The 27,966-nt window shown below is 50.0% G+C and overlaps 1 protein-coding gene across 1 annotated transcript; it reads right to left on the bottom strand.

The window, feature by feature from the left end:
- Positions 1 to 346: 346 nt before the first annotated feature.
- On the bottom strand, positions 347 to 27,788 carry C11H21orf58 (chromosome 11 C21orf58 homolog). Its single transcript, XM_073304720.1, has 8 exons — positions 27,711 to 27,788; positions 27,600 to 27,657; positions 25,088 to 25,161; positions 24,271 to 24,414; positions 9,656 to 9,770; positions 7,066 to 7,205; positions 1,035 to 1,273; positions 347 to 392 (listed from the first exon to the last, which is right to left on the bottom strand). The coding sequence occupies exons 1-8, from the start codon at positions 27,786 to 27,788 to the stop codon at positions 347 to 349; spliced, it is 894 nt and encodes a 297-aa protein (XP_073160821.1).
- Positions 27,789 to 27,966: the final 178 nt, after the last annotated feature.

The raw sequence follows: 27,966 nt of genomic DNA, 5'->3' as shown, positions 1-27,966 counted from the left end.
CCTCAGCTACTGGGCCAAATTCTCTCACTGTAGTTGCCCATTGCCATGACATGATGATCCACCTGTGTCTTCAGATTCCTCCTCACGGCATGCTCAGACCGTGACACTCCCAAGGAACTGGCTGGCTAATAATGGCCAGGTTGAAAGGTCACTGAGGACTGTGCAAAAACAGTCTCCCCAGGGGAGATTTGGTCACAACCAAAAGCCAGCCCCAGCAGACTGTACTGCAATTGGCAATATCCCAGTCAAGAGAAGCTGTGGGAGAGCAGGGAACACACAGGGCAGAGGTGCACGGGGGAAGAAAGAGCTGAGCTGATTGGTTACCTTTGCTACAGGCTTGAGGAGTCTACAAACCCGGGGGCAGGCTGCGGAGGAGTCCATCGGTTACTACACTTAGAAAAAGAAAAAACCAGTTAGAAACATGGGTGTATACCAAGAGCTCAGCTTTATTCCAGGAATAAATTCTTCTTCTTCCTGGTCAATAACTATTTGCCGTAGTGTATAGTCTTGTTCATAAACCTTTGACTGTTTCTCTGGTGTTTTAGGGACATCACGCCTGAGGGCACTATTAACCCGAGTTAGATTACAGTGGACGCTTTCATTCAGCTGGGCATTCTTGGGTTATAAAGGGCTCTGCTGAGTTCTCATGGAGGCCCAGGAGCCACAGAACAACATTCCTGCTACTTGTTCCAAAAAGCAGTTGGGATCTTCCAGCTGGCGTTTCCACAGGGATAGTATACCAATCACCCTTTCCAGTGTCGGGGTTGTAGCTCTTGTGTGACACTCCCATTTGAGCAGCAGTCAGTGAGGGTTAGTTCCTATCGCAGAGTCTCTCCCATTGCCACAGTACTCTTGCTGTCACTTAAACTCAGTTTGCAAAGCAGTTTGCAAACTGTGCTGTAGTCAGAAACCAACGGTAAGTCAGACCTCAGGGCGTCTGCTGCTCTGGCCTCCTGTGAGCCCGCTTAGCCACCCCAAGGTGGCAGGAGGAAAGGGACTACAACAGCTCCTGGCGGGGCAGCTTGTTTACTTACGTGTGCATTGCAGGGAAGGTGCTAGTTGGGCCAGTCATGTGATGCACAGTGGATGGGAATCCTCCAGTCTGTCCCATGAGGCTGGATGACATCATGGGGGGCCACATGGAGTAGCCAACCGGGGGCGGCTGAGAAGGAATGGCCTGCACTCCTGGGGAAGGGTAATGGTGGTGATGATGCACCGCTGATGGCCTTGGTTTTTCTGCTTTCACAACAACTGGAGCAGCAAACTGGGGATCCTCAATTTAAAGGAAAATGGGTAATTTGTTAAATTTGTATCCATATGGCAGGTGAGCACAATGGTCTGTTCCTCACCAACGCAGTGCCAGCTTGGAGCACTCTTGAAAAGAGCAGTCCCTTGTCCTGGGCCCAAGGCCCAGCTACACGGACTACAGTGCAACAACAACTGCATGGGTGGCTGGGTCCCATCGAGACAGCCAGGGTCTATCGACCCTGCAATTAGGCTCCACCTAACGAAGCGAGGAAAGAGCATCTTCGCGAGCAGGCTGGTTAACCTAGTGAGGAGGGCTTTAAACTAGGTTCACCGGGGAAAGGAGACCAAAGCCCTGAGGTAAGTGGGGAAGTGGGATACCGGGAAGAAGCACGAGCAGGAGCATGTGAGAGGGGAGGGCTCCTGCCTCATACGGAGAAAGCGGGACAATCAGCGAGTTATCTCAAGTGCCTATACACAAATGCAAGAAGCCTGGGAAACAAGCAGGGAGAAGTGGAAGTCCTGGCACAGTCAAGGAATTAGGATGTGATTGGAATAACAGAGACTTGGTGGGATAACTCACATGACTGGAGTACTGTCATGGATGGATATAAACTGTTCAGGAAGGACAGGTGGGCAGAAAAGGTGGGGGACTTGCACTGTATGTAAGGGAGCAGTATGACTGCTCAGAGCTCCGGTATGAAACTGCAAAAAAACCTGAGAGTCTCTGGATTAAGTTTAGAAGTGTGAGCACCACGGGCAATGCCATGGTGGGAGTCTGCTATAGACCACCGGACCAGGGGGATGAGGTGGACAAGGCTTTCTTCCGGCAACTCGCAGAAGCTACTAGGTCGCACGCCCTGGTTCTCATGGGAGACTTCAATCACCCTGATATCTGCTGGGAGAGCAATACAGCGGTGCACAGACAATCCAGGAAGTTTTTGGAAAATGTAGGGGACAATTTCCTGGTGCAAGTGCTGGAGGAACCAACTAGGGGCAGAGCTCTTCTTGACCTGCTGCTCACAAACCGGGAAGAATTAGTAGGGGAAGCAAAAGTGGATGGGAACCTGGGAGGCAGTGACCATGAGATGGTCGAGTTCAGGATCCTGACACAGGGAAGAAAGGAAAGCAGCAGAATACGGACCCTGGACTTCAGAAAAGCAGACTTCAACTCCCTCAGGGAACTGATGGGCAAGATCCCCTGGGAGAATAACATGAAGGGGAAAGAAGTCCAGGAGAGCTGGCTGTATTTTAAAGAATCCTTATTGACGTTACAGGGGCAAACCATCCCGATGTGTAGAAAGAATAGTAAATATGGCAGGCGGCCAGCTTGGCTTAACAGTGAAATCCTTGCTGATCTTAAACACAAAAAAGAAGCTTACAAGAAGTGGAAGATTGGATAAATGACCAGGGATAAGTATAAAAATATTGCTCGGGCATGCAGGAGTGAAATCAGGAAGGCCAAATCCCACCTGGAGTTGCAGCTAGCAAGAGATATTAAGAGTAACAAGAAGGGTTTCTTCAGGTATGTTGGCAATAAGAAGAAAGCCAAGGAAAGTGTGGGCCCCTTACTGAATGAGGGAGGCAACCTAGTGACACAGGATGTGGAAAAAGCTAATGTACTCAGTGCTTTTTTTGCCTCTGTCTTCACGAACAAGGTCAGCTCCCAGACTACCGCACTGGGCAGCACAGCATGGGGAGGAGGTGACCAACCCTCTGTGGAGAAAGAAGTGGTTTGGGACTATTTAGAAAAGCTGGACAAGCACAAGGCCATGGGGCCGGATGCACTGCATCCGAGAGTGCTAAAGGAGTTGGCAGATGTGATTGCAGAGCCATTGGCCATTATCTTTGAAAACTCATGGCGATCCGGAGAAGTCCTGGACGACTGCAAAAAGGCTAATGTAGTGCCCATCTTTAAAAAAGGGAAGAAGGAGGATCCTGGGAACTACAGGCCAGTCAGCCTCACCTCAGTCCCTGGAAAAATCATGGAGCAGGTCCTCAAGGAATCAATCCTGAAGCACTTACATGAGAGGAAAGTGATCAGGAACAGTCAGCATGGATTCACCAAGGGCAAGTCATGCCTGACTGATCTAATTGCCTTCTATGATGAGATAACTGGTTCTGTGGATGAAGGGAAAGCAGTGGATGTGGTGTTCCTTGACTTTAGCAAAGCTTTTGACACTGTCTCCCACAGTATTCTTGCCAGCAAGTTAAAGAAGTATGAGCTGGATGAATGCACTATAAGATGGGTAGAAAATTGGCTAGATTATCGGGCTCAACAGGTAGTGATCAATGGCTCCATGTCTAGTTGGCAGCCAGTATCTAGCTGAGTGCCTGAAAGGTCGGTCCTGGGGCTGGTTTTGTTCAATATCTTCATTAATGATCTGGAGGATGGCGTGGATTGCACCCTCAGCAAGTTTGCAGATGACACTAAACTGGGAGGAGTGGTAGATATGCTGGAGGGTAGGGACAGGATACAGAGGGACCTACACAAATTGGAGGATTGGGCCAAAAGAAATCTGATGAGGTTCAACAAGGACAAGTGCAGAGTCTTGCACTTAGGACAGAAGAATCCCATGCACTGCTACAGACTAGGGACTGAATGGCTAGGCAGCAGTTCTGCGGAAAAGGACCTAGGGGTTACAGTGGACGAGAAGCTGGATATGAGTCAACAGTGTGCCCTTGTAGCCAAGAAGGCCAATGGCATTTTGGGATGTATAAGTAGCGGCATTGCCAGCAGATCGAGGGACGTGATCGTTCCCCTCTATTCGACATTGGTGAGGCCTCATCTGGAGTACTGTGTCCAGTTTTGGGCCCCACACTACAAGAAGGATGTGGAAAAATTGGAGAGAGTCAAATTGGAATTGACAGGCAATTGGAGGGCAACAAAAATGATTAGGGGACTGGAACACATGAGTTATGAGGAGAGGCTGAGGGAACTGGGATTGTTTAGTCTGCAGAAGAGAAGAACGAGGCGGGATTTGATAGCTGCTTTCAAGTACCTGAAAGGTGGTTCCAAAGAGGATGGATCTAGACTATTCTCAGTGGTAGCGGATGACAGGACAAGAAGTAATGGTCTCAAGTTGCAGTGGGGGAGGTTTAGATTGGATATTAGGAAAAACTTTTTCACTAGGAGGGTGGTGAAACACTGGAATGTGTAACCTAGGGAGGTGGTAGAATCTCCTTCCTTAGAAGTTTTAAGGACAGGCTTGATAAAGCCCTGGCTGGGATGATTTAATTGGGGATCGATCCTGCTTTGAGCAGGGGGCTGGACTAGATGACCTCCTGAGGTCCCTTCCAACCCTGATATTCTATGATTAGACAACAGCGGCTGGCCCATGTCAGCTGACCTGGGTTAAGGAGCTCAGGCTACGGGGCTTTTTAACTGCACTGTAGACATTCGGGGTCAGGCTGGTGTCTGGGATCTACCCCCTTGGGGGGGTTCCAGAGCTTGTGCTCCAGCCTGCACTTGAACATGTAAACCCAATTCAACAGCCCCACGAGCCCATGTCAGTGGCCACGGGCCAGCCACGGGTGTCTAACTGCAGTGCAGACCTACTCACACTCCGGCTCCACTCACACTTCCCCACCTCGGGAACGGCCGGGGCAAAGCAACTGGCCTTGCCATGGGACGTAAAGAACGAGAGGGCAGCTCTGCTTGTTCCTTGGCTCTTAGGTGCAGGCTTGTGAACCTTTACTCGTTTCATTTCCCTTAGCCTGCAATTAGGCTGTTTGCTCTCCCCTCCTGCAGTGTCAGGCACCGCATTAAACAAGGCTCTGCCTTTCCGTTCAACGTGGACGAGACTATTCACCTGGGACGTTAAAGCCACCAAAACTGGAGTGAGGAGAGTACAAAGCAGGGCAGAAAGTGTGTCTGCGAGGCAGGCCGGGGATCCCTCTGGCGGGACTGGGATGCTCGTCGTGCACTACTCTCCCTTTAAGACAGTGCTGCAGTGTCCTATGAGCACCCTGATTCTCCTCATGCGTGTCCCTATGAGCACAGGTGTTCCCGCCCTCCCCGGCCCCGCTCACACTGCGCACGGCTCGGGGGTGCGGTGCAAATGCCACTCCATCACAAACCTGGCTGAGAGCAGGCACAGCGGAGAAGATTCATGCTTCCCTTTGTGCAATACTCTGCCAGTTGGCAGTGGCTGCTGCAGAGTTTGTCCTGAAACAGGAGCCGACAGCTGCTCTTAAACACTGGAGTATGTCTGGTGTAGAGAAGTGGCCTGAACCGGTGCAGCAAATGCCAGCTCCGCCCACCACAGCCAAAGATGATCAGGTAGAGAAGGGTGTTGTGTTTCCTACCAGAGCCCTGGGAACGCTAGGGGGTTGGGTTGTGTAAGCCAGCTGTCGGAGCTGGAAATAGCACCCAGCGCAGGTTTTACGAGCCGGGTGACTGTTACAAGCTCAGATGTGTGGTGGGGATAGTCTTAACACAAGGGGGGCCCGAGAGCATCACACCTGAGTGAGGCCAGGAGCCAGACTACTTTCTGGTCTGTGCGCACAGAGAAAAGAAAAGGCCCTGGCATGCATGCAGGTGTGAAATGGGGAGGGAACCCCAGGGCATCTCAGCACAGCGTGAGGCATCCAGGGGAACTCCCAAATTAACTGCCCTTCCTGCTTAGATTGGAAACCCCTCTGGGCAGGGGCTGGGTAACATTTTCAAACACACCTCAGTGACTTAGGTTCCTGTGTAACATTTCAATCTTAGGTGCATTTTAGGCAAAAGGATTTAGGTACCTAACTTCACCGCTGAGTTCAATGGGAGTTAGGTGTCTAGATACCTTTAATAATCTGGGCCTTAGGCACTTAGAGCCAGATTTGTAAAGGGATTTAGGTGCCTAAAGATGCAGAGAGGCACCTAGGGGGGTTTTCAGATGAGCCTAGGAGCCTAACTCCCATTGACTTTCAATGAGACTGAGGCTCCTAAGTCACTTAGAGCCAGAGTTTAAGGGTATAAAGGCACCTAACTCCTGTTGATTTCAGTGCGAGTTAGACAAATCTTTACAAATCTGGCCCTTAGGTGCTGTTGGAAATTCTTCTGGCTCTACACGTGTGGGTGTGTCCAGCTCTGAGTACGCAGGGCCCTGATCCTGACTGGGGTCTCTGGGCCCCACCATCACATCCATTCCAGCCCATCGCAAAGCACCAAGCCAGACTTTACCAATTACGGGTTCCATCAAAATAAAAGCTTTCAGGAAATGGAAGGCCCATAAAAATATACCCATGAATGTAAATGCAAGTGTGTCTGCCCCAGCCTACGGCAGAATCCCAGGTTCCCAGTCACTATGTGGGCATCTGGGAAGTGGGCTCTTCCCTGGATGACTGAATGTTTTCTTATGTGAAACATGCAGTTCAGCTACGCTCTTAGGGCTGGAGTGTGCCCAGCCCGCGGGAGTGCAGCAGCAGCCTGCACGTTGCCAAACACAGCCTGGCCCCAGGCCTGTACGAGGCCAGCGCTGGGCAGAGAGCAGGTGAGGTTGTGGCAGAGCAGAGCTGGCCTGCTGTGGGCAGGGGGGCATACCCTGTACGCCCTATCCAGAGGTCGCATAGCAGCTGAACCCCTCCATCACCCTAGGCAGAGTCAGGAGACATGTGTGGGGGTTCAGCTCCAGAAGACGCCATCCAGCCTGAGCTCATCCCATAGACCAGCCAGTGTGTGCAGTGCCCTAGGACACGCATCCATGGGCAATGGATTCTGAAGCCACATTCTGGCCCAAATATTCAAAACGCGCTCCCCAGGCCCTGCCCCGGCATGTGGAGATCAGCCCCCCCTCTCCTGCCCCAGCGTCTCTTTGTAGGGGTGAATGTTGTTACCTGCTGGGTGTGCTGCAGCGAGGGAGGCCCGGTCCCACTGGGCTGTGAGAATGCCATCGGTGGCAGAGCTTTCAGCATCATGTTCTGCATAATGATCTGGTGCATCTGAGCGTTCTGCATCAACATCATCTCCACCATGTCTGGGAACGGACAAATTCCAAGGGGAAAGGGACAGCATTGCCAGTGAGAGACAGAGGGCAAAGGGCATCTCAGTGGGTCAGATTCTTAGCAGAGCGCCCAGACAGCTCTGACTTAGGGAACGCAGCTGAAAGGAGATCTTGAAAGGGCCTTTCACACTTGGAGGAGGAGAATGTTAATAGACACCACTATCTCCTTGGCCAGTGACTGCCATTTATGGCAGATACCTAGGGCTGGATGAGAGTGTTCAGGCTCTTAGCCCAGCTTAGCTTTTCCCTGTCTCTGCAAAGAAGCCCTCACTACGCGTTTGTGACCCAAACTAAGGCAAGCCTCACTGGTTTGGGCTTGTCCAGACTCTCAAATGGAGATGGATTCAGAAGGGGCAGACCCTAGCTGACCAAAACCCTGCACATGCAGGTCCAAAGAGGCTCATCACAAGTCTTTGCGTAGGAACCAGTTTGTACGGCTTTACAGGCCAGAAAATCCCACAAGGTTCCCGTTCAAACACCTGGTTTGCCTATGGCTGAAACATGTCACCGACCCACATTCACAGTTCAGTGTCACTGGATTCCTGCCCATTTGAACCATGAGAGCATTCCCAACACGCAGGGTAACTGTGGGAGGTACAAGACTGATGCAGCCATGGGGACTGGGACAGTGTGCTCTGTTCTTTGTTTTTCCAGCTGAATTAGAGAGGTCAGTCTGAGAAACTCCCGGACAACAGCTTCTGCTGGGCTGGGCTGGGCTAGCCCCGCTGGCCACAGAGCACAACCACAGCCAACCAGGGCACAGGAGGATACTACATGCTTTCCACTGAGTGACCTATCCAAGGAAACCAGCCTCATGCCGCCAGCTGAAGCCTGCCCAATTCTGGGGGAAGCCAGGTAGAGAAAATGTTTCACAAAAAGCTCCTTGTGGGCCGTTTGCAGGAACGAACGAGAGCCCAGCCGGCATGGCTGGGTCCCAGACGTTGCTCAAACATGAGCTGACGTTGTGGGGAATTTTGCTGGTTAACGCAAACCATTCCTGGTGCTCTAGTGAGAGCCCACACAAACTGAAAGTGAAAGACGGTCTGCACCTACTCCTCCCTGGAGCCCAAACCACTGCGCGACGCACAGCTGCAGTGCAGGCCTGTGTCTGGGACCTTCGTTTGCTGCCATGAAAATGATTGAGAGGCCTCAAAGTCAGCATCATCCCTTCACTGCAAGATCACACAGGGAAAGCTGCTGAGGGACAAACTGTTAATCAGCTAGGGCTTCTATAATCAGAAAACATGACCAGAAATTTTAGGGAAAAAACTTCTTTTAAATGTTTGTTTAACATTTGTTCCCCAGCTTGAAGAGACATTAAACTGTCACCCTGAAATTTCTTTCCATGTGGCTTTAAAAATGCATCTAGAGTGCATATATCCACCTTGAGCCGATCACCCTGGTATCTTGGCACCAGAACCAATTCAACCACAACACAAAAACAATTAAAGTAACCAGGTTTTTCATTTAACTGGACACATTGAGCCAAATTCGTCCCTGGTGTAAATGCATCATCTTCAGGGAATAGAGGGACAAGATGGGTGAGGGAATAGCTTTGATTGGACCAACTGAGCCCCACAGAGCTCTGTTGGTCCAATCAAAGCTATTCCCTCACCCATCTTGTCTCTCTAATATCCTGGGACCGATATGGCTACAGGAACACTGCATTCAACTTCAGGGTGGTCAGACATAAATGTGGTCCATTTTGTTTTAGAAAATAAATTGATTCAAATAAACCAGAGACTTTATTAAATCCCCAAGCAATGGACTGTGGAGTTGCTCTCGGATTTTTTCATTTCCCTGCAGTACCAGGAAACCCCATTCAAAAATCTGAGTTGGGGAAAGAAGCCCAGATATTAGCTCCATGTGCTATTCCTGGACCTTGCTCACTTCTGTTTAGAAACACAAAACAAATTTGTTTATGTGCACGCAGGGTAGCACATTCAGCTGCCCCCTCTTGTTTCCAACGACAGACCATTCCTACACATTTTAAAATAAACGCTTATATTGTACTAAGGAGAATGGACAGTGGGTACAAAAACCCCATTTGCTCATTTTGGCATTATGAGTTGTTTGTGAAGTTTTAGCTGCAAACGTCCTTGTTAATATTTAACCAGTATCTTCCCTTGTGCTGTTCTACTTCCCCCAAACCCTCTCCACTGCTTAACCTGGTTTTTGCCTCTCTGTCTGTTGCAAGATAAAGTGCCCAGCAGCACTAAAGTTATTCTAAGTTCCCATGTCAGAGGGCCCAGATATTTGATTGGCAAGATCAGTAATTGCATTGACAGCCTGGTTGTGCTAGGTCACAAGGTAACTTGAGTGCTGTCTCATGTCACCACAGTGATACTTTCACTGCTCCGAGATCAGAGGGAGCTCAGGAAAGCAGGAGAATGACCCCGCATGTTGGGGTGGCTGACGCTTACCTTCCTTAATGCTTCCAGAGCGGGGGGCTGGGAGGGGCTGTGGAGGTGGGATCTGTGTGATGAGAGGTGGCTGCTGAGGTAACTGTTGGATGATGGTTGCAGGTTGCTGAGGCATCTAGGAACAAGAGGAAAACAAGAGGAATCAGGGTTGCCGTCTGCCTGCAATCCTGGGCTCTCTGGGCTACTGCGTTTCATTTTCTGATGCCCTGCATGCTTCACAGCTGAGCCACACATGATACCCGCAGATGTTCAGCTCAAAGATAAGGGTGTGACCCCATGCCCCATATTCGTCGCAGAGATATGCTTATGATAAGAATATGACACAACTAAGATACGTTTTATGCAAGATGGGTCAAGTGAAGTTGTAATCATGACTTTGTGAGTCACGACTGAGAATACCAAATTCAGGACAAACAGCTGAGAAATAGAGCAGACACCCCCCGCCCCCCTCCCCGCCCAAACTGGTGGTTATTCTCCCATAAGATATACCATACCAGCAACAAAACTAAATTCCTGTTTCACCACATTGGCTAACAAGAAGTCAGAACAGTGGTTTCCTTAGGCATTCCAGTCCTTGTATCACCACCAAAAACACTAGACTTTAAGATGAGCAGTTTTTTACAACCAATTTCATCAAATGAAAGGTTCTTCTGATCCCAAAGGATCAACTCAGATATATACAACTCAGATCTTACCCGATAATCATGCCATTGCCAATCCTTTAGTATCTAATATCTAAAGGTTTATTTATGGGCAGGTTCACACTACAGAGGGGATCAACACTCTGAGATCGATCCACCGGCAGTCGATTTAGCAGGTCTAGTAAAGTCCCGCCAAATTGACTGCAGATTGCTCTCCAGTTGACCCCTGTACTCTACCCCCAACAAGAAGAGTAAGGTAAGTCGATGGGAGATTTTCTCCCGTTGACTCCCCGCAGTGTAGACCCCGCGGTAACTCGACCTAAGATACATTGACTCCAGCTACGTTATTCACGTAGCTGGAGTTGCGTAGCGTAAGTCGACTTACCGCGATAGTGTAAACATAGCCTATAAAAAGAAAGAAGAAAAGGTGAGAGTTAAAATTGGCCATTGGCCTTTATCTTTGAAAACTCATGGCGATTGGGGGAAGTCCCGGAAGATTGGAAAAAGGCTAATGTAGTGCCCATCTTTAAAAAAGGGAAGAAGGAGGATCCTGGGAACTACAGGCCAGTCAGCCTCACCTCAGTCCCTGGAAAAATCATGGAGCAGGTCCTCAAGGAATCAATTCTGAAGCACTTAGACAAGAGGAAAGTGATCAGGAACAGTCAGCATGGATTTACCAAGGGCAAGTCATGCCTGACTAATCTAATTGCTTTCTATGATGAGATAACTGGTTCTGTGGATGAAGGGAAAGTGGTGGACGTGTTATTCCTCGACTTTAGCAAAGCTTTTGACATGGTCTCCCACAGCATTCTTGTCAGCAAGTTAAAGAAGTATGGGCTGGATGAATGCACTACAAGATGGGTACAAAGTTGGCTAGATTGTCAGGCTCAACGGGTAGTGATCAATGGCTCCATGTCTAGCTGGCAGCCGGTATCTAGCGGAGTGCCTCAAGGGTCGGTCCTGGGGCCGGTTTTGTTCAATATCTTCATTAATGATCTAGAGGATGGTGTGGATTGCACCCTCAGCAAGTTTGCAGATGACACTAAACTGGGAGGAGTGGTAGATACGCTGGAGGGTAGGGATAGGATACAGAGGGACCTAGACAAATTGGAGGATTGGGCCAAAAGAAATCTGATGAGGTTCAACAAAGACAAGTGCAGAGTCCTGCACTTAGGACGGAAAAATCCAATGCACCGCTACAGACTAGGGACCGAATGGCTAGGCAGCAGTTCTGCAGAAAAGGACCTAGGGGTTACAGTGGACGAGAAGCTGGATATGAGTCAACAGTGTGCTCTTGTTGCCAAGAAAGCCAATGGTATTTTGGGGTGTATAAGTAGCGGCATTGCAAGCAGATCGAGGGATTTGATCGTTCCCCTCTATTCGACATTGGTGAGGCCTCATCTGGAGTACTGTGTCCAGTTTTGGGCCCCACACTACAAGAAGGATGTGGACAAATTGGAGAGAGTCCAGCGAAGGGCAACAAAAATGATTAGGGGACTGGAACACATGAGTTATGAGGAGAGGCTGAGGGAACTGGGATTGTTTAGTCTGAGGAAGAGAAGAATGAGGGGGGATTTGATAGCTGCTTTTAACTACCTGAAAGGTGGATCCAAAGAGGATGGATCTAGACTATTCTCAGTGACAGCAGATGACAGAACAAGGAATAATGGTCTCAAGTTGCAGTGGGGGAGGTTTAGATTGGATATTAGGAAAAACTTTTTCACTAGGAGGGTGATGAAACACTGGAATGTGTTACCCCTAGGGAGGTGGTGGAATCCCCTTCCTTAGAAGTTTTTAAGGTCAGGCTTGACAAAGCCCTGGCTGGGATGATTTAGTTGGGATTGGTCCTGCTCTGGGCAGGGGGTTGGACTAGATGGCCTTCAGAGGTCCCTTTCCAACTCTGTTATTCTATGATTCTATGAAAATTGGTTAAAGGAATCAAATACATACAATAATTGCAAAGTTCTTGGTTCAGGCTTGTAGCAGTGATGAAATAAACTGCTGGCTTAAATCAAGTCTCTGGTTGCTTCCAAATCATTGGAAGGTCCTCAGTCCCTTGGTTAGAATGCTCCTGTCAAGGTTCCTTCCCTTCTCTGAACTCTAGGGTACAGCTTTGGGGACCTGCATGAAGGACCCCCTGAGCTTATTCTTACCAGCTTAGGTTAAAAGCTGCTACCACCAAAGTGTTACACAAAGAACAGGGGAAGTGCCCACTTGGAAATGTCTCCCCCACAAAATATCCCCCCCAAGCACTACACCCCGTTTCCTGGGGAAGGTTTGATAAAAATCCTCACCAATTTGTATAGGTCAACACAGACCCAAACCCTTGGATCTTAAGAACAATGAAAAGCAATCAGGTTCTTAAAAGAAGAATTTTAATGAAAGAAAAGTAAAAGAATCACCTCTGTAAAATCAGGATGGTAAATACCTTACAGGGTAATCAGATTCAAAACATAGAGAATCCCTCTATGCAAAACCTTAAGTTACAAAAAGATACAAAAACAGGAACATATATTCCATTCAGCACAACTTATTTGATCAGCCATTTAAACAAAACAGAATCTAATGCTTACTAACTCTTTACAGGTGTTCTGACCTGCATTCCTGTTCTGGTCCCAGCAAAAGCATCACACAGACAGAGAGAACCCTTTGTTTCCTCTCCCAGCTTTGAAGGTAACTTGTCTCCTCATTGGTCATTTTGCTCAGGTGCCAGCGAGGTTATCTTAGCTTCTTAACGCTTTACAGGTGAAAGGGTTTTTCCTCTGGCCAGGAGGGATTTAAAGGTGTTTACCCTTCCCTTTATATTTATGACAGCTCCCATTAGTGTAAGTCCATAGTCCAGAGGCTTGAGCAGGAAAGAGGCAAAATGGAGATGTTTCCAGGGTCTTTTATAGCTTCCCTCCATGTGGAGGGAAACCCATTGTTTCAAACAAAGCCCTCAACACAGCTAGTGGAAAATTACAGGTAAAAGATGGAGTTTGGAGTCACATGGGCAAGTCACACGTCCATGCATGAATTCGCTTAGTCATAGCAGGAAAGTCCATTAAGTGTAGATCAGCGTCTCTCACGGTCCATTGTGAGTTAAGTATACCTTGATGAGCCACTTAATTTGAATAGTCCCTTCAAGATGTGCAGGCTAAATACCTTGTGGGCGTTACCCCAGGAGCAAACATCTGAAATCCAAATACAAAAATGATACATGCATACAAATAGCATAATCATATTCAGCAAGTCATAACCTTTCCATAGACTTCTTACATGCCACATTTTGTACAAGATTTGTTGCAATTATATAACAGTGGTAGCAACAATGATCTACATGGACATATTTTAATCGGATAATATCACAGAGGTATCATTGGAAATGTTATGATTTACTGAATATGATTATCCTATTTATATGCATGTATCATTTTTGTATCTGAAGATACAAATATTGACTATATAACAATTACAACTGTGTTTACACTTGGGGAACGTCCAGCAGACCGTATGCAATCAGCCTGGATGGGCCATTAGGAAAGACAATAGGATTTTGAAGATACTAATTTCCCTCCTTCCTGAGAAGTTCCCTAGGATGCTGCTTTGAAAGGGACACCATCTTGGACTTCTAGTGTTTTTCCATTAAGAGGAGGTGGGGGTCAAACTGGGAAATAAATTATTCCTGCCATAAGAAAATCCTATTTAAGGCTGGGGAATGAGTTAATCTTGGTTCTTCTCCACTGCCTCCCTGCTCAAGAAGGAAGACTGCTGAAAACACCTGAAGAGAAAGGAACTAAGCTGGGGGTTGGGCTGAGCTCAGGTGAGAAAGGTCTTGCTTGTTAAAGGAATACTTGGAGATTATTAAGCTGCAAGCAGGGCAGGTTACTTCCAAGACGCTCTGCAACCTGCACAACCCCCGAAGTGAAACAGAGTTAGCCATACCTTGCCCCAGGAGGCCCTGGCCCTTTAAGGGCGATGGGGCTCAGTGGCACGCTGGTGCTTGCTGCCTCCCCAGGGGGAGAGGATGAACGCAAGGCTCATGTGACTAAAAGCCAGGCCTGCTGGGCTATAAGAACAGTCTCGGGAGTCACCAGGAACACCGTAGGTGGGAGGCAGTGCTCCCTCTAAAGTAGGAGGCTCCCCAGGGAAGGGACTGTGAAGTGTCCCTGAGCAGGAAGTTACAGGACAGACAGCTGGGTTGCTAAGGGTTCCCAGGGCTGGGAACCATAGTAGAGGGTAAGCTGGGCTCCCCCTATGCAGCCAAGCAGTGAGGGGTGCAATGAGCCCTGTAAAGCAGGGAAGGCGGGAATGGTCAGAGCCCAGAGGAGTGAAGACAGGGTGGCAGAGGACAGACCACAAGAGGAGAAGGCTGTGCCCAGTGGAAGAGCCTGGGGTGGAAGATTTGGTTTTGGTTTATGCTGGAGTTAAGCCCTGGAAGGGGGGGGGGACTTTTGGACTTAACTGAAGGGCTACGTCACTGCCATGACCTGAGTGTGCTTGGAAACTGAGACAGGGTCTGACTCCAGCCTTGGAGAGACCTTGCTACATGCCTGCTTAGGCCACAGCTGAATATAGCCCAAAGAGTCCAGGTTCCTTCATGTCTGTTGTCATTCCTGGCTTGGCTCCTGGTGACGCAAGATGCCATGAGAGGCAGCCCCATGCATGAGCCGGGGGGCGGGGGCGGCAATACCATGGCAAACACATCTGCACATCGAAGGCAGCCCAAGTATATATCATCACAAGCGTGACTCCATCTCCTGAGGCACCGCACAGAGGCAAGGTGGAGAGGCACTCCTTTCGCCCTTCCTTAAACCCAGCAGGGCTGTCCTGAGACCTGGCCTGACCAAACTGCAGCTGTGCCCTCATATGCTGGCATTTACCATAAGATTTCTAGTTGGGGTAGATGGTATTTATACCAGCAGGCTTTTGACATCCTGGCAAGGGAAGACCCACTGCTGCGGATGGGAAACATCTGCTTAGCCCTTAGGGAAGGAGCTAATTCAGGTGGATGTCACTCAGTTGCGGGCAGGTTCCTAGGATTAGGTCACTGTGGGTATCTACACTGCAGCTGGACACCCATGATGGGTCTGTGCCAGCTGGTTCGGGCTAAGGGGCTGTTTAATTGCGGTGTAGAGATTCAGGTTTGGGCTGCAGCCTGAGCTCAGAGACCCTCCCAGCTCACGGGGTCCTAGAGCCTGAGCTGCAACCCAAATGCCCACACTGCAATTAACCAGCCCCTTAGCCTGAGCCCCACGAGCCTGAGTTGGCTTGCACAGGCCAATGGTGGGTTTTTAACGGCAGCGTAGACCTAGCCTTTGGGTACGTCCCATACTGTAATCGGCCTGGGTCAGCTGACTCAGGTGGGCTACAGCCTGAGCCTGAATGGAGGGAGTGGGGAAGAGGCAGGGCTCCTTTTCAGGGCCAGTCAGAGGGCCAAGGCACTGAAGAGGAGCATGATAAACAAGTGCCATAGAGCGGGGATCGGGTAGCTAATGAGGCTGTGAAGCCGTTTAATCATAGAGCAGGTTAGCCCAGCTGCGATGAGCTGTGCTTGTCGGCTTGACACAGAATATCACGTATGTTCAGCTCTCTGAGAACATGATGGACAAGGAATTGGGGGGATATTGGTGTGCTGCCGTAATGATGCTGTATAAACCACTTACCCAACCCAGGTTCATAGAATCCTAGAATCACAGAAGATCAGGGTTGGCAGGGACCTCAGGAGGTCATCTAGTCCAACCCCCTGCTCAAAGCAGGACCAATCCCCAGCTATGTATGGATCTGTCATCATGTTCCCCCTTCCAGGGCTGTGAACACAGATGTTCAGAACCAGTCCTGAGCACTAATCTCTGTTCCGCCGCAGGACACAGCGGGCTCAGAATGGAGCTGGGGTACATCTGGTGTTAACGTGTCTAGTAACAGTGCTATCTCCTACCCCCATTCCAGCAATAGCCCATAGTGTCTGCAATTCAGTGACACAGCCTCTGTAACAGACCCACAATCAGATGCTGCTTGTCTCCTCTGAGTACTGAATAACCACTTTAATAACGCTTGGGGATAGCAAGTATTCTCAGAGAAGGGAACTAAAAGAAATCTCAAAGGGAAACTGAGCCAAAGTAATAGAAGAACTAACAACCAAACAGTAACAGCATCTATCCCTGTGACACTAAGTGGGAACCTCCACAGATTGTGTGGTTAGAAGAATACACGCTTCCCTGTGGGACCTCTAGTGGTGGTGAATACTACCCGTTGGTATAGGATAACAGTCTGTAACCCAGACCCAAGCCAGGCAATAGGGAGAAGTCTTTCAGCAGCACTTCTGTCTCTCACACCTTTGAGTGGTGGGTAGAGGGTAAGGGCAAGGGTAACGACCATTGGTGGGCAGAATTGAACCTGGGAACCTCTGAAGCTGAGTGTATGAGCCTCTACTGCATGAGCTAAAAGCCCTGTGGCTCTTAGCCAAGGCTGTAGCAGACTTATCAATCTCTAGATGGTCTAGGCGCTTCTAGAGGGGGGACAGAGAGCCACACCAAGCAGGCCTGGGTTATACATGTCCTGCCAAACAGGAAAGAACTAGAAGCACAAACTATGAGTTAGCCTATCCTCTTTGCACTGGAGGCTCCTTTGCTATAATATGTATTGTTGTAACCTCTAAATGTATGGCGTTTTCCACACCCATTCCATCTCAGCCCTGTTGGGGCTATTCTGTCACTGCAGAATGTGTCTGCTTCCATTTGTAAGCTACTTTTTTGGGGGTGGGGGGGGCAGGTGGGAGCACAGATCTCAATATAGTCCCACATGGCCTTTGAAAGATTAATACAGAAATCCAACATGTTGAATGACATAGGCATGAAAAGGTCATTTATCTCTATCTTCCCTCTAAATCTCACTCAGCACAAGGGTGTGTCAAAGCCTGCATTACCCGACCGCTCTCAGAGTTTGGGGGTAAATTCTGTTGTAATAGTTTGTAGTCAGAGGATTATACCTAGCCTGAACATTGTTGTAGATACTGTCAGGCAGCCAGATCCATCTGTCTCCGAGAATCTGGGCCAGATTTTCAAAAGCAGTCTCTAAAATTGCAGACAGTTCTTCCATCACTAAGTTTTTGCATGTGAAAAGCTCCAGTTTGATCATACAAACTGCATTTGCACACCAGAATCATGTGGTTCAATAACTCACCCTGATCAAAACCTCAGAATCTTCCCATTTCTCTCCTGTTTCAATCCCATCACCACCTGCAAAGTTCCATTTCACAATCACCGTTTTCCCCAACCAATGAGATTCAAAGGCGCAGGTTTTAAGGTCCAAAGTGATCATTCGATCATCTAGTTGGATTTCCTGTATAACACAAGCCACAGACTTTCCCCATTACCTCTGTATTGAGACCAATAACTTGTGTTTGGCTAAAACTTATCTGTAAGGAAAAAAATATCAATCCTTTGGTGGCTTGTTGCAATGGTTAATCTTGCCCTTTGTTAAATGTATGCCTTTTTTCTAAAGTGGGAGTGGATTTCCATTAGAGCCTGCCAATCTATAATCCCCTCGACAAGTCTTGTAAATAAAGCAACATGAAGCACTTCTTCCCATGCGGTGGGGAGTGCTTGCAACCTGTGCAGCATTCCCTGTTTGTGCTAGACTAGGGAGCGAGGCCTGGATGCACACAAGGAGTTGTGTGTTGTGACGCTGAGTGTCACACGGATTAAAATCCCTGGAAGACACTGCAATTCACAAAGCCTGAGTTACTCACTGTGACGAAGTGAGGGGTGGTTCTTGGTTTGTTTGGTTTTTTAAATGGTTCGCATGCAGAGGGGGTGGAACTCAGTTTCCCTGGGCGTTATTGGTTTACCAAGGTGATGGGAGAGGGAGTTTGTTGTTACAGAGGACCAGCGACAGAACTTGGGACCCCGGACATACCGCTGCAGGTTGTACTTGACCCACGATATTCCCCTTTTGGGGCATCACGGCATCCAGCACACCAGGCAAAGGCTGCTGCAGAATTTTTACTGGCCTGGGGTCTTTGACGCAGTCTAACAGTATTGCAGGTCCTGTGACTCCTGCCAGAGGGTGGGGAAGGCCTGGGATAAGTATAAAGCAGCTCTAAGATCTTTGCCCATCATAGAGGAGCCTTTCCAAAAGATGGCTCTGGACATCACGGGGCTCCTCAGCAAGGCAACCCGGTCACAGAAGAAATACATTCTGGTAGTGGTGGATTTCGCTACTTGCTACCCCAAGGCGGTGGCTTTGTCCTCTATCAAGGCAGAGACCATGGCCAATGCACTGCTGACCATTTTCAGCAGAGTGGGGATCCCTAAGGAGGTCCTTACAGATCAGGGGTCCAACTTCATGTCAACCCTGCTCCAGTGCTTGTGGGAGAAGTGTGGGGTCTGATGCACCTGGGCCTCGGCATATCACCCTCAGTCCAACAGGCTGGTGGAGAGGTTCAATGGGACGCTAAATATGATGCTGAAAACATTTATGGACCAGCACCTGCAGGACGGGACAAGTATTTATCCCACCTGCTGTTGGCATACAGGGAAGTGCCCCAGGTATGCACAGGGTTTTCCCCGTTTGAGTTGCTATATGGGAGGAGAGTGAGGGGACCCCTGGACTTGATGAGGGATCAGTCAGAGGGGAAGGCCTCTCCTGATGGAGAATCAGTGGTGGAGTATGTACTGCCCTTCCAGGAAAAGGTCGCTGAGCTCATGGGCTTGGCCAGGGGAAACCTAGCCAAGGCACAAAGGAAGCAGAAGGTCTGGTATGACCACTCAGCGTGGGCCCGCTCCTATGCTACCGGGGACTAGGTGATGCTTCTGATCCCCATGAGGAAGAACAAGCTGAAAGCTGCCTGGGACAGCCCCTTCAAGGTCATCAGACAGGTAAAGGAGGTGAATTATGCAGTGCAACTGTCCAACTGGGCTTACAGCCATCCGGTATATCATGTCAACATGACAAAGCCATACTGGGACAGGGAGAAGTTGGTGCTGGCTGTGTGTGGGCAGTGGGAGGAGAAGGGAGAGGATCCCCTGGTGGGTCTCCTCCCTAAGCCGGGGGCTGATCCCTCGCTGGAATCAGTTCCCCTCTCAGACCAGCTCACCCCTGCCCAGCAGGCCGAGATCAGAGCGGTGCTGCCTTCATACCAGCAGCTGCTCTCCAACCGGCCTGGGCTCACTAACCTGGCTGTTCACCGGGTGGAGATGGGAGCCAACCCTCCCATCAGGTGTTCCCCATTCAGGGTCACTGGGAAAGAAGCCCAGGACCTGGAGAGAGAGGTCGGAGACATGCTGGTTTTAGGGGTGATCCAGCCGTCCTCCAGCCCCTGGGCCTCTCCCGTGTTGGTCCCCAAGAAGGATGGGTCAATCCGGCCTAGGACTGATGAGATCCTAGATAAGTTGTGGGGGCTGCCCAGTACCTCACTACTATGGATCTCACCGAAGGCTACTGGCAAGTGTCTTTGGACCCAGAGGCCAGGGAGAAGTCTGCTTTCACCACCCAGGTAGGGCTCTTCGAGTTCCTGGCCCTGCCTTTTGGCCTCAATGGGGCACCTGCCACCTTCCAGCACCTGGTGAATCAGTTACTGAGGAGGATGGAGGACTTTGCTCTAGCGTATATTGATGATATCTGTGTCTTTAGCCAAACCTGGGAGGACCATGTGTCCCAGGTGAAGAGGGGGCTGAGTCACCTCCAGGATGCAGGACTGACTATAAAAGCTGGAAAGTGCAAGGTGGGGATGGCAGAGGTGTCATACCTGGGCCACAAGGTGGGGAGCAGCCACCTGAAGCTGGCCAAAGTGGAGGCAATCAAGGACTGGCCCGCTCCCCAGACTAAGAAGCAGGTCCAGGCTTTCATTGAGATGGTGTGGTACTACCGGAGGTTTGTGCCATGCTTTAGCTCCCTGGCAGCTCCCCTCACGGAGCTTTTTAGGAAGGGCAAGCCAGACAGGGTGGTCTGGACCAAGCGTTCCAACAGGACTCTCTGTGTGCTGAAGGGGGCACTCATCCAAAGCCCGGTCTAGGTAAACCCGGATTTTTAATAAACCCTTCCTGGCGTTCACCAGCGCCTCAGACACCCAGCTGGGCACGGTGCTAATGCAAACTTATACTAAGGGGGAGAGACATCCCATTGTGTACTTGAGCAAGAAGCTGCTGCCCCGGGAGCAGCACTATGCGGCCATAGAGAAGGAATGCCTGGCTCTGGTGTGGGCTCTTAAAAAGCTGCAGCCGTATCTATTTGGGCAGCACTTCACTGTGTACACTGACCATTCGCCCCTAACGTGGCTACACCAAATGAAAGGAGCTAATGCCAAGCTCCTGAGGTGGGGTCTGCTCCTGCAGGATTATGACATGGAGGTGGCCCATGTGAGGGGGAGTGCCAATGTTATAGCTGATACCTTATCTCGGGGCGGGGGCCCTGAACTTCCCCAGGTCACTGGCTAAGTGACACCTCTCAGTTCAGACTCGAAGCAGGGAGAGATGTGATGAAGTGAGGGATTTTCTTGGTTTTTTTTCAATGGTTTGCATGCAGAGGGGGTGGAATTCAGTTTCCCTGGGCGTTATTGGTTTAACGAGGTGATGGGAGAGGGAGTTTGTTACAGAAGACCAGCAACGGAACTTGGGACCCTGGCCAATGACCAGGAGAATGAATACCCCAGCGACTGGTGCCTGGTAACCAGAAGGCCCAGCTTGGACATCACAGCCGGATCTGGCCAGTGGGAGGACAATGGGCTCAGAGAGAGGACCCTGGTGACCTGACCAGCCAGTGGGGAACAAAGGATGGATGTTTTACACTGGCTGAGAGTCGCTCCGATCTAAAGAACAGGATTGCATTATTCCCTCTGCGGCCCTGGGGGTCCAGAGTGAGTGGACTCCCTGAGGGGGCCCCGGCAAGAGACAGACATGCTAAAGGCTCAGAGAGAAGCAGTTCCAGGAGGTGGAGGGGCTTAACCCCCGGGAGAGAGTGGACTCCTGAGAAGGGCTGTCACACTGAAGGGGGTTCCGCACAGGGATCGTACGGGGCCAAGAGTGGGCATGACCTGTGAGTCCCCACAGCACAGACATACCCCGGTAGGTACATTACAGTTGTGTCCGACCAGTCTCCTGATATGTCACCAAGAGGGTCGGGTGTGTTCTTTGCCAAAAGCTGAGAACATGATCATCATGGTGTTGATGTTTGGAGAGATGTAGAATATTATGTTCCAAAGCTGTTGGAGATGAAGCGTGTCACCTGAGTGGGGGCTGGGTCTCTGCTAACTCAATCAAAAGTGATCACCAGATGCAGGTCTGAGCATTTACAAAGAACCCCAAGAAAAGACCCAAAATAGGGGACCCTCAGGCCTGAGCTGAAGGTAATGAAACTCCCTGATTATGAAAAGAGACACAGTCTGGGGCTGTATAAGAGAAGAGGAAAGTGCACAAGATATTATCTGTTATGGAGGATACATTCTCCCAGCGCAAGTGTCTCATGAAAAGTGGATCCCAGCTCCCAGGACTGGACCAGTGCTGTAAGGATTGACCATAGGGCGAGAAATACCTTATTGGCCAGGAAAGTATCTTGTTAATAAGTATAGGCTATAGATTGTTTTATATTTTTCTTTTACATGTAACCTTATGCTTCCAAAGCCTTTTACTAGCTTTTATGTGACTTTTTAACTCTAGCTTTGTTAAATAAATTCCTGTTTGGTTTCATTATCAACACGTCTGAGTGCCTTGTGCAAAGGAGGTGAAGCCAGTAAACTAGGGTGCTCTGCTTGCACAGAGGCAGTGGATTGGTGCACACTGCAGGTTCCAGAAGACAAGGCACTGGGCATTGAATTGTAACAAGGTGGGGTGTGCTCATTGCTGGTGTGCAGAGGGGAAGAGCGAGGCTCGCGGAGCCAGGGGCAGAACACTTGTGCTGCTGGCAGAGTTGGGAGGATTTCCCTCGGTGGGCCCAGACTAGACTCTCTTGTGCTGTAAGCAGGTGGTAGTGATTCACCCTGGACACCTTGGGGGAACCCCCAAAAGCATAACAGCTCCCCTAAAATGGATGGGGGAGAGATAGGTGCCTCCAATTGTCATTCACAAAAGCCACCTACGCTGATGGAGCCCTACACCAGACTATCCCATAGCCCAGTGATACTCAGGCTGAGGCCCACGAGCCGCAAGTGGCTCTTTCATGTGTGATTCGATCATTACCCAATTACCGTGTTATTAACTTATTGTAGAATACTTGGTCAGTCACTTTGTTGTGAGAGTGTGTGTGTGTGTGTGGCAAATGGAACAATGAACTCACACTACTGTGGCTCTTTCAGGTAATGCTGATCATCTATTCAGCTCCTGAACCCCCGAGGCCTGAGTCTCACTGCCCTCGCCCAATGGTTAGGGCACTCAGCTGAGAGGTGGTAGATCTCTGTTCAAATCCTTTCTCCCCCGTCAGTCAAAGGGGAGCTTGAAGGGGGGGGGTCTCCCACATCCCCGGTGAGTGTCCTGGCTCACTGGGCCTCCTTTTCTCTCTCCTAACCTCCAAGCCATCTTGTAGGAATTGGCCTGAGGGGTCCAGTCGAGTAGGTGGCTGCTAGAAATGCCTACCAGATGGGGGCCTACACACGACTTAGGCAGCAAAAGCCTATCTGCCCTGGGTTTTTAAATGGCTCTGGGGCTTAGGTTCTGGTGGCCCTGAAGGCAGCAGATGTGAACACATTACAAGGACGAAACACACGTGCTCAGGGAACTTTTTACTGCAAAACGTAGGTGCTGAGTGAGTTTAGGTGCTCCAGGGTTTTTGTGAATTGCAGTGGTGCCTCAAACTGGTACTGAAGTGTCTAAATCACAGACTAAAACACCTAAGTACTTCTGTGAATCTAGGCCTGAGAAACCACTTGCTCAGCCAGAATTTTGATAGCTGCCTTGCTGTGAGAAGTTGGGTACTGTACTTGTCTCTTATAACTAAGTGTGGTAGGGTGACTGCCCTACACAGGTAGATGGAAGGTTAAAGCAGCCCTCAGGGAGGCTGTGCAAAACCCAACCAATGGGAGGAGGACTTGTAGAGAGCCAGTCAGGAGAAGGTTTGTTGGAGCAGCCAATCGGAGCCAGGGAGGGCCATATAAAAAGGGCTGCTCAACAGCACAGAGTTAGTCTCTCACTGGAGTGTAAGGGAGAAGGACTGGCTACCTTAGAGGAGTACTTCAGAGCAGAGTTGGGGTCAGAGGAGCAATAGGTAGCTCCAGGCTGAGGCCCTGATACAAAGGGCTAGGAAGGTGCTAGGGCTATGGGGAAGTGGCCCATGGAAATAAGCAGTGGGAGTTGGAGGAGTGGCAGCACATGGCTGCTGGCTATAGGGTCCCTGGGTTGGGGCCTGGAGTAGTGGGCAGGTGTGGCCTGAGTCCCCCATCCCCCTCACTCGCCACAGCGGGGGTGGCCAGTATTTGGACTGCAGTTTACTCCTTGAGGTGAGGGGCTAGCCCAAAGGCTACAGTAGGCCATAGTGGCAAGTGGCTGGATTAGAGACAGCTGGTTCCCCCCAGAAGTGAGAGGAAAAAGTGGAGTGGGGCACAGCCCAGATGAGGATGCTGTGGTCCGGGGAATGATGTGGCTCTTAGAGGTGGAGCAGAAGTGATGGTGGTGAGACACCACTAGAGGAAGGTGCGCCGACAACCAAGAGCTAATTCCCAGCATGGCTAGCAGGAGGTGGTGAGTTATGCCCCCTCACACTAATGTTAAGATTTTTGTCACTGTTATTTCAGTAAAAGTCATGGACAGGTCACAGGCTTCTGTGATTTTTTTTGTTGTTGTTGTTGTTTACTGCCCCTGACCTGTCTGACTTTTATTAAAAATAATGGTGGGGTTGGCTGCTGGGGGGAGACTGGCAGCTCTGGGGCTCCTGCTGCTCTGGGCACAGGGCTAAACCTGAGGCAGAAAATGTCTCGGAAAGTCACAGAATCCATGACAAAATCTTGCCCTTACTTATAGCGTGTACTGTTGGGGGTATGCACTGGTTCTGACATGGGGAAGATCTTACTGTCTGCTGGATGATCCTTGGTGGTTCTGGTGCAGGAGCCAGAGGGGACGTCAGGTAAACAGGTACTGGCTCCGGCCGGTAGTTCTTTCTGGGGCCTCCTGCCAACACACAGGGCTGTGAAAATTCTTCCAAAAGGTGCTGCTCCTGAAAGATCAGTGACACAGGGGCGGGGGGGAACAACTCTGTGCAGTAAAGGCAGGAAACATGAATATGTTCACAGGGCTCCACTTGGCCCTGATATAACTCTAGCAACTCCCCACCAGGGTTGAATTTGACCCACAGGGGCTCCACAGTCATAGGACATGACCGGCTAACTGGAAACATCCCAAAGCCTGGTCAGCCTCTGCACTGGCACAGCTATGGGGGCACGGAGTGCCCTTTGGGGCAAACGCAGCTTTCTCCTCTCTTCCCCCCCCTCCCCCCCACAGCTTTTCTAGGGATACTCGGTTCCCTGGCTGCCTACAAGCCCCATAATACTCACATGGCCCCACGAGCAGCTGCCCAAACAACAAGTTCCCAAAGACCCTTAGGGGGTGATTTGTCTGTCTGGAGCATGCCCTGGGGCACGAGGGTTGGACCTGCTCCTGCAGCATTTCCCCCAGTATCCCAGGAATAAAAAAAGCACTCATGGATTTTTGCTTCCCTTTTACATTCTTCTCAAAGTTCAATCATGCAGTCCCTGAGCCTCCCAATACCAGCATAGTCTGGTAACTGCTATTGCAATTGCCATTATCCATGGGTGATGCACACTCCAGGATACTGTTTAACTACTGAAAGCCCCTGCAGCAGTCACCTCGTAGTACAGGGAAGATCTTACCCTAAGCTTCCGCAGGAGGTCTTTCCTTTGCCTCAGCGCATTCTGCAGTGCATCCTCCTGTCCATCGTTACTCCCTGAAAGAGGAATCTGATAGGCTCTGTTGCCTCCTTAAAGGATAACTAAGAGAAAGGGCTGTTCTAGCCAGGACTGGCTCTAGGCACCGGCAAAGAGAGCACGTGCTTGGAGCGGTACAATTCCAGGGGCGGCATTCCGGCCACCCTTTCTTCTTTTTTTTTTTTTTCCCTTGGGCAGTTGCGCTCTTGAAGCTTGGGGTGGCAAAAAACCTAGAGCTGGCCTTGGTTCTAGCAGTTACCATAGTGGGTTAACTCTAGAAAATGTGATACTCTATTGTTATTACTTTTTTCCAGTCAAAAAAAAATATTTTCTGGTCACTTTCTTGACAATCCTGTCACAAGAATGAACGAGGATTTTATTGTACCAACTACAGCAAAGATAATATCACCTCTCACTGGCAGATGGTTTCAGTAAGAAAAGAACAGACTGATGGGATGTTTCACTTATACACTGAATTCCTATATACAGGAGGTCCCCTTGGCCCTTACATCACCCCAATACATTTGTATCACTTGTGTCTGTTATCTTGACATTCTTTGCACAAGTTTCACAGCAACCTGGGGAATATGGATGTTGGTTTCCAATTGCATCTGTTTGGCCAGCACAGCTTACTCCCTGGATTTAATAATCTGGCATCCTCTCTCTCCCATTTGATTCGCATTCTACAAACTGTGATCTGTGTTCTTCTCTGTACAGCTTTGCTGGTGCAAAGCAGGCCAACACTGACTTAGCAGGTGCGTGAAGGATTATTCCTGCTTAGGGGAATCCTTGGGCAGGGCAGAGCTATCATAGTGGCTCCTTTACACACACCCCTGTCATGACTGCTGGGGGTATGGCCTTGGTTACACTAAGCGCTGCTCAGAAATAGCTGAGGATCTGACCCTGTCTGCTCTTTTGTACAAATACAACTCAAATGGGGTGGGGGGAGAAATTCCACCAATCAAAAGGCTGCATAGTGCACTGTGCCCTTCCTCATCACCCACGGAAGCAATTGGTATTTCATTCCAGCACTGATTTCAAGATAGGTCGCTGCTGAGCGGCGAATGCTTTCCTCCCATTAAGGGCTGTGTCTTCACCCTGCCCCAGCTTCTGCTGGCCTGTGGAGCTGCAGAGTGGAGTGGCTGTCTTAGTGTAAGTGGGAGAATAAGCCCGCTATTGTGGGGAACTTTCCTGGCTCATACGCTACCCCCGTGAAGTGGGCTAGCGAAAGGATCTGAGTCCTCGCTCCCACTTCCTTTACCCAGAGGCCTGCCTAACCTCAAGGACTCTCCTGTGGGGCAGAGTCCTCGTAACGCCAACAAGGCTGAGCCCAGGATACCTGGGGGGCTTGACCCCCAACCTTGTTGGGGTCACTTAGGGCAGAGGCCAAGGTGTCCCCACTCCAGAGTGCTCTCTCTACACTGGGTGCTTCCCTGGCCCACTGATCATCACATACAGTTCAAAGCAAATTCAACTTATTTAAACAGCAACCAATTTTTAAAAAAAGGAAAACATGGGAAAGGCTAACGGAAAACCCATCACTCTGCTCTGTGGCATGGGGATCCCACAGCTAGCCAGCTCTGGAATGTCCAGTTCACAGTCTGCTCCTCCCATGTCCCAGGCCTCCTGCCCAGGCCCTGGCTGTGCTGCAGGGATGCTGCAGGTCGGACACTTGCTCTGGCGGTGGCCACACACCCTCAGGCTCTAGGTGGCAGGACCCTTCTTCCCAGCATCAGCTCCTTCTGCCTGGGTTACGATCCCATCCCCCTCCAAGTCTGGCCTGCAAGGCCTCTGGGCTGGGGGTGTCTCCCTGTGCTGAGCCCACTGCCCAGGATCCCCCCCTCGCTCTCTCCAGCTGCTCCCTGCACCTGGCTCTGGACTGCTCCAGCCCCAGCTCTTGCTCCACTCTCCTCAGCACTGATGCTGCTGCTCTGCCTCCTGCTCCCTGGGCTGCTTCTCAGGCTCTGGTTGCTGCAGCTCTCCTCCCAGCACAGGTCTGCTCTCTGGGCTGCTTCTCTGCTTTTGTTATTGCAGCTCTGCTCTCCAGCTCAGATCGGGCTCCTGCTTTCTCCTTAGCTTGGCCCCACTCTGACACACACACAGAGGATGGGACCCCCCCGGCCTCCTTACTCCCTCATTAGCCTGCCCACCCTGTCAATCAGGCTGACCTAGCGAATTGGCCTCTCCCCATTGCCCAAGATGCCTAGACTGAGGGAAGGAAGTTCCAGGAGTTTGAGGCCACTTTCCTGTTCCACTGTTAATATTTCTATCACCATAACAAACATAGGGTGCTTTCTGACTGCCTCACTGGGTGTGGTGGGTGAGAGCAGAGATGCCTCTCCTAGATTTGAAGGCTGGAAGAGACCATTGACCTCCTGCATAGCCCAGGTCCAAGAACATCACTCAATGATTGCTGTATGAAACTATGATCTGAACTAGAGCAAATCTTTTATCTTACTTGTTGTGGAGAGGGGCGACTCAATATTCTCCAGGGTCTCGCGTTCATTTTCTAGTTTCTGTGGATAAAACCATTGTGAGAACAGATTAAAAGTCAGGGACTGAGGCTCACAAGAACATCCAGTCCTGCATAACTAACAAACACTTTTGGGACACAAGGAAATAAAAGGGGGTTGGAAAGAAGGGACATCTCTCACTTCCTGCTAGTCACACTTAGGCCTGGTCTACACTATGAGTTTGTCGGATTTAGCAGCCTTAAATCCGAATTAACCCTGCACCTGTCCACAGAACAAAGCCATTTTTTTGACATAAAGGGCTCTTAAAACCGATTTCTGTACTCCTCCCCAACGAGGGGATTAGCGCTGAAA

Source organism: Lepidochelys kempii, chromosome 11 (assembly GCF_965140265.1).
Source record: "Lepidochelys kempii isolate rLepKem1 chromosome 11, rLepKem1.hap2, whole genome shotgun sequence".
NCBI lineage: Eukaryota > Metazoa > Chordata > Testudines > Cheloniidae > Lepidochelys > Lepidochelys kempii.
This window is presented reverse-complemented; position numbering and strand designations above follow the sequence as displayed.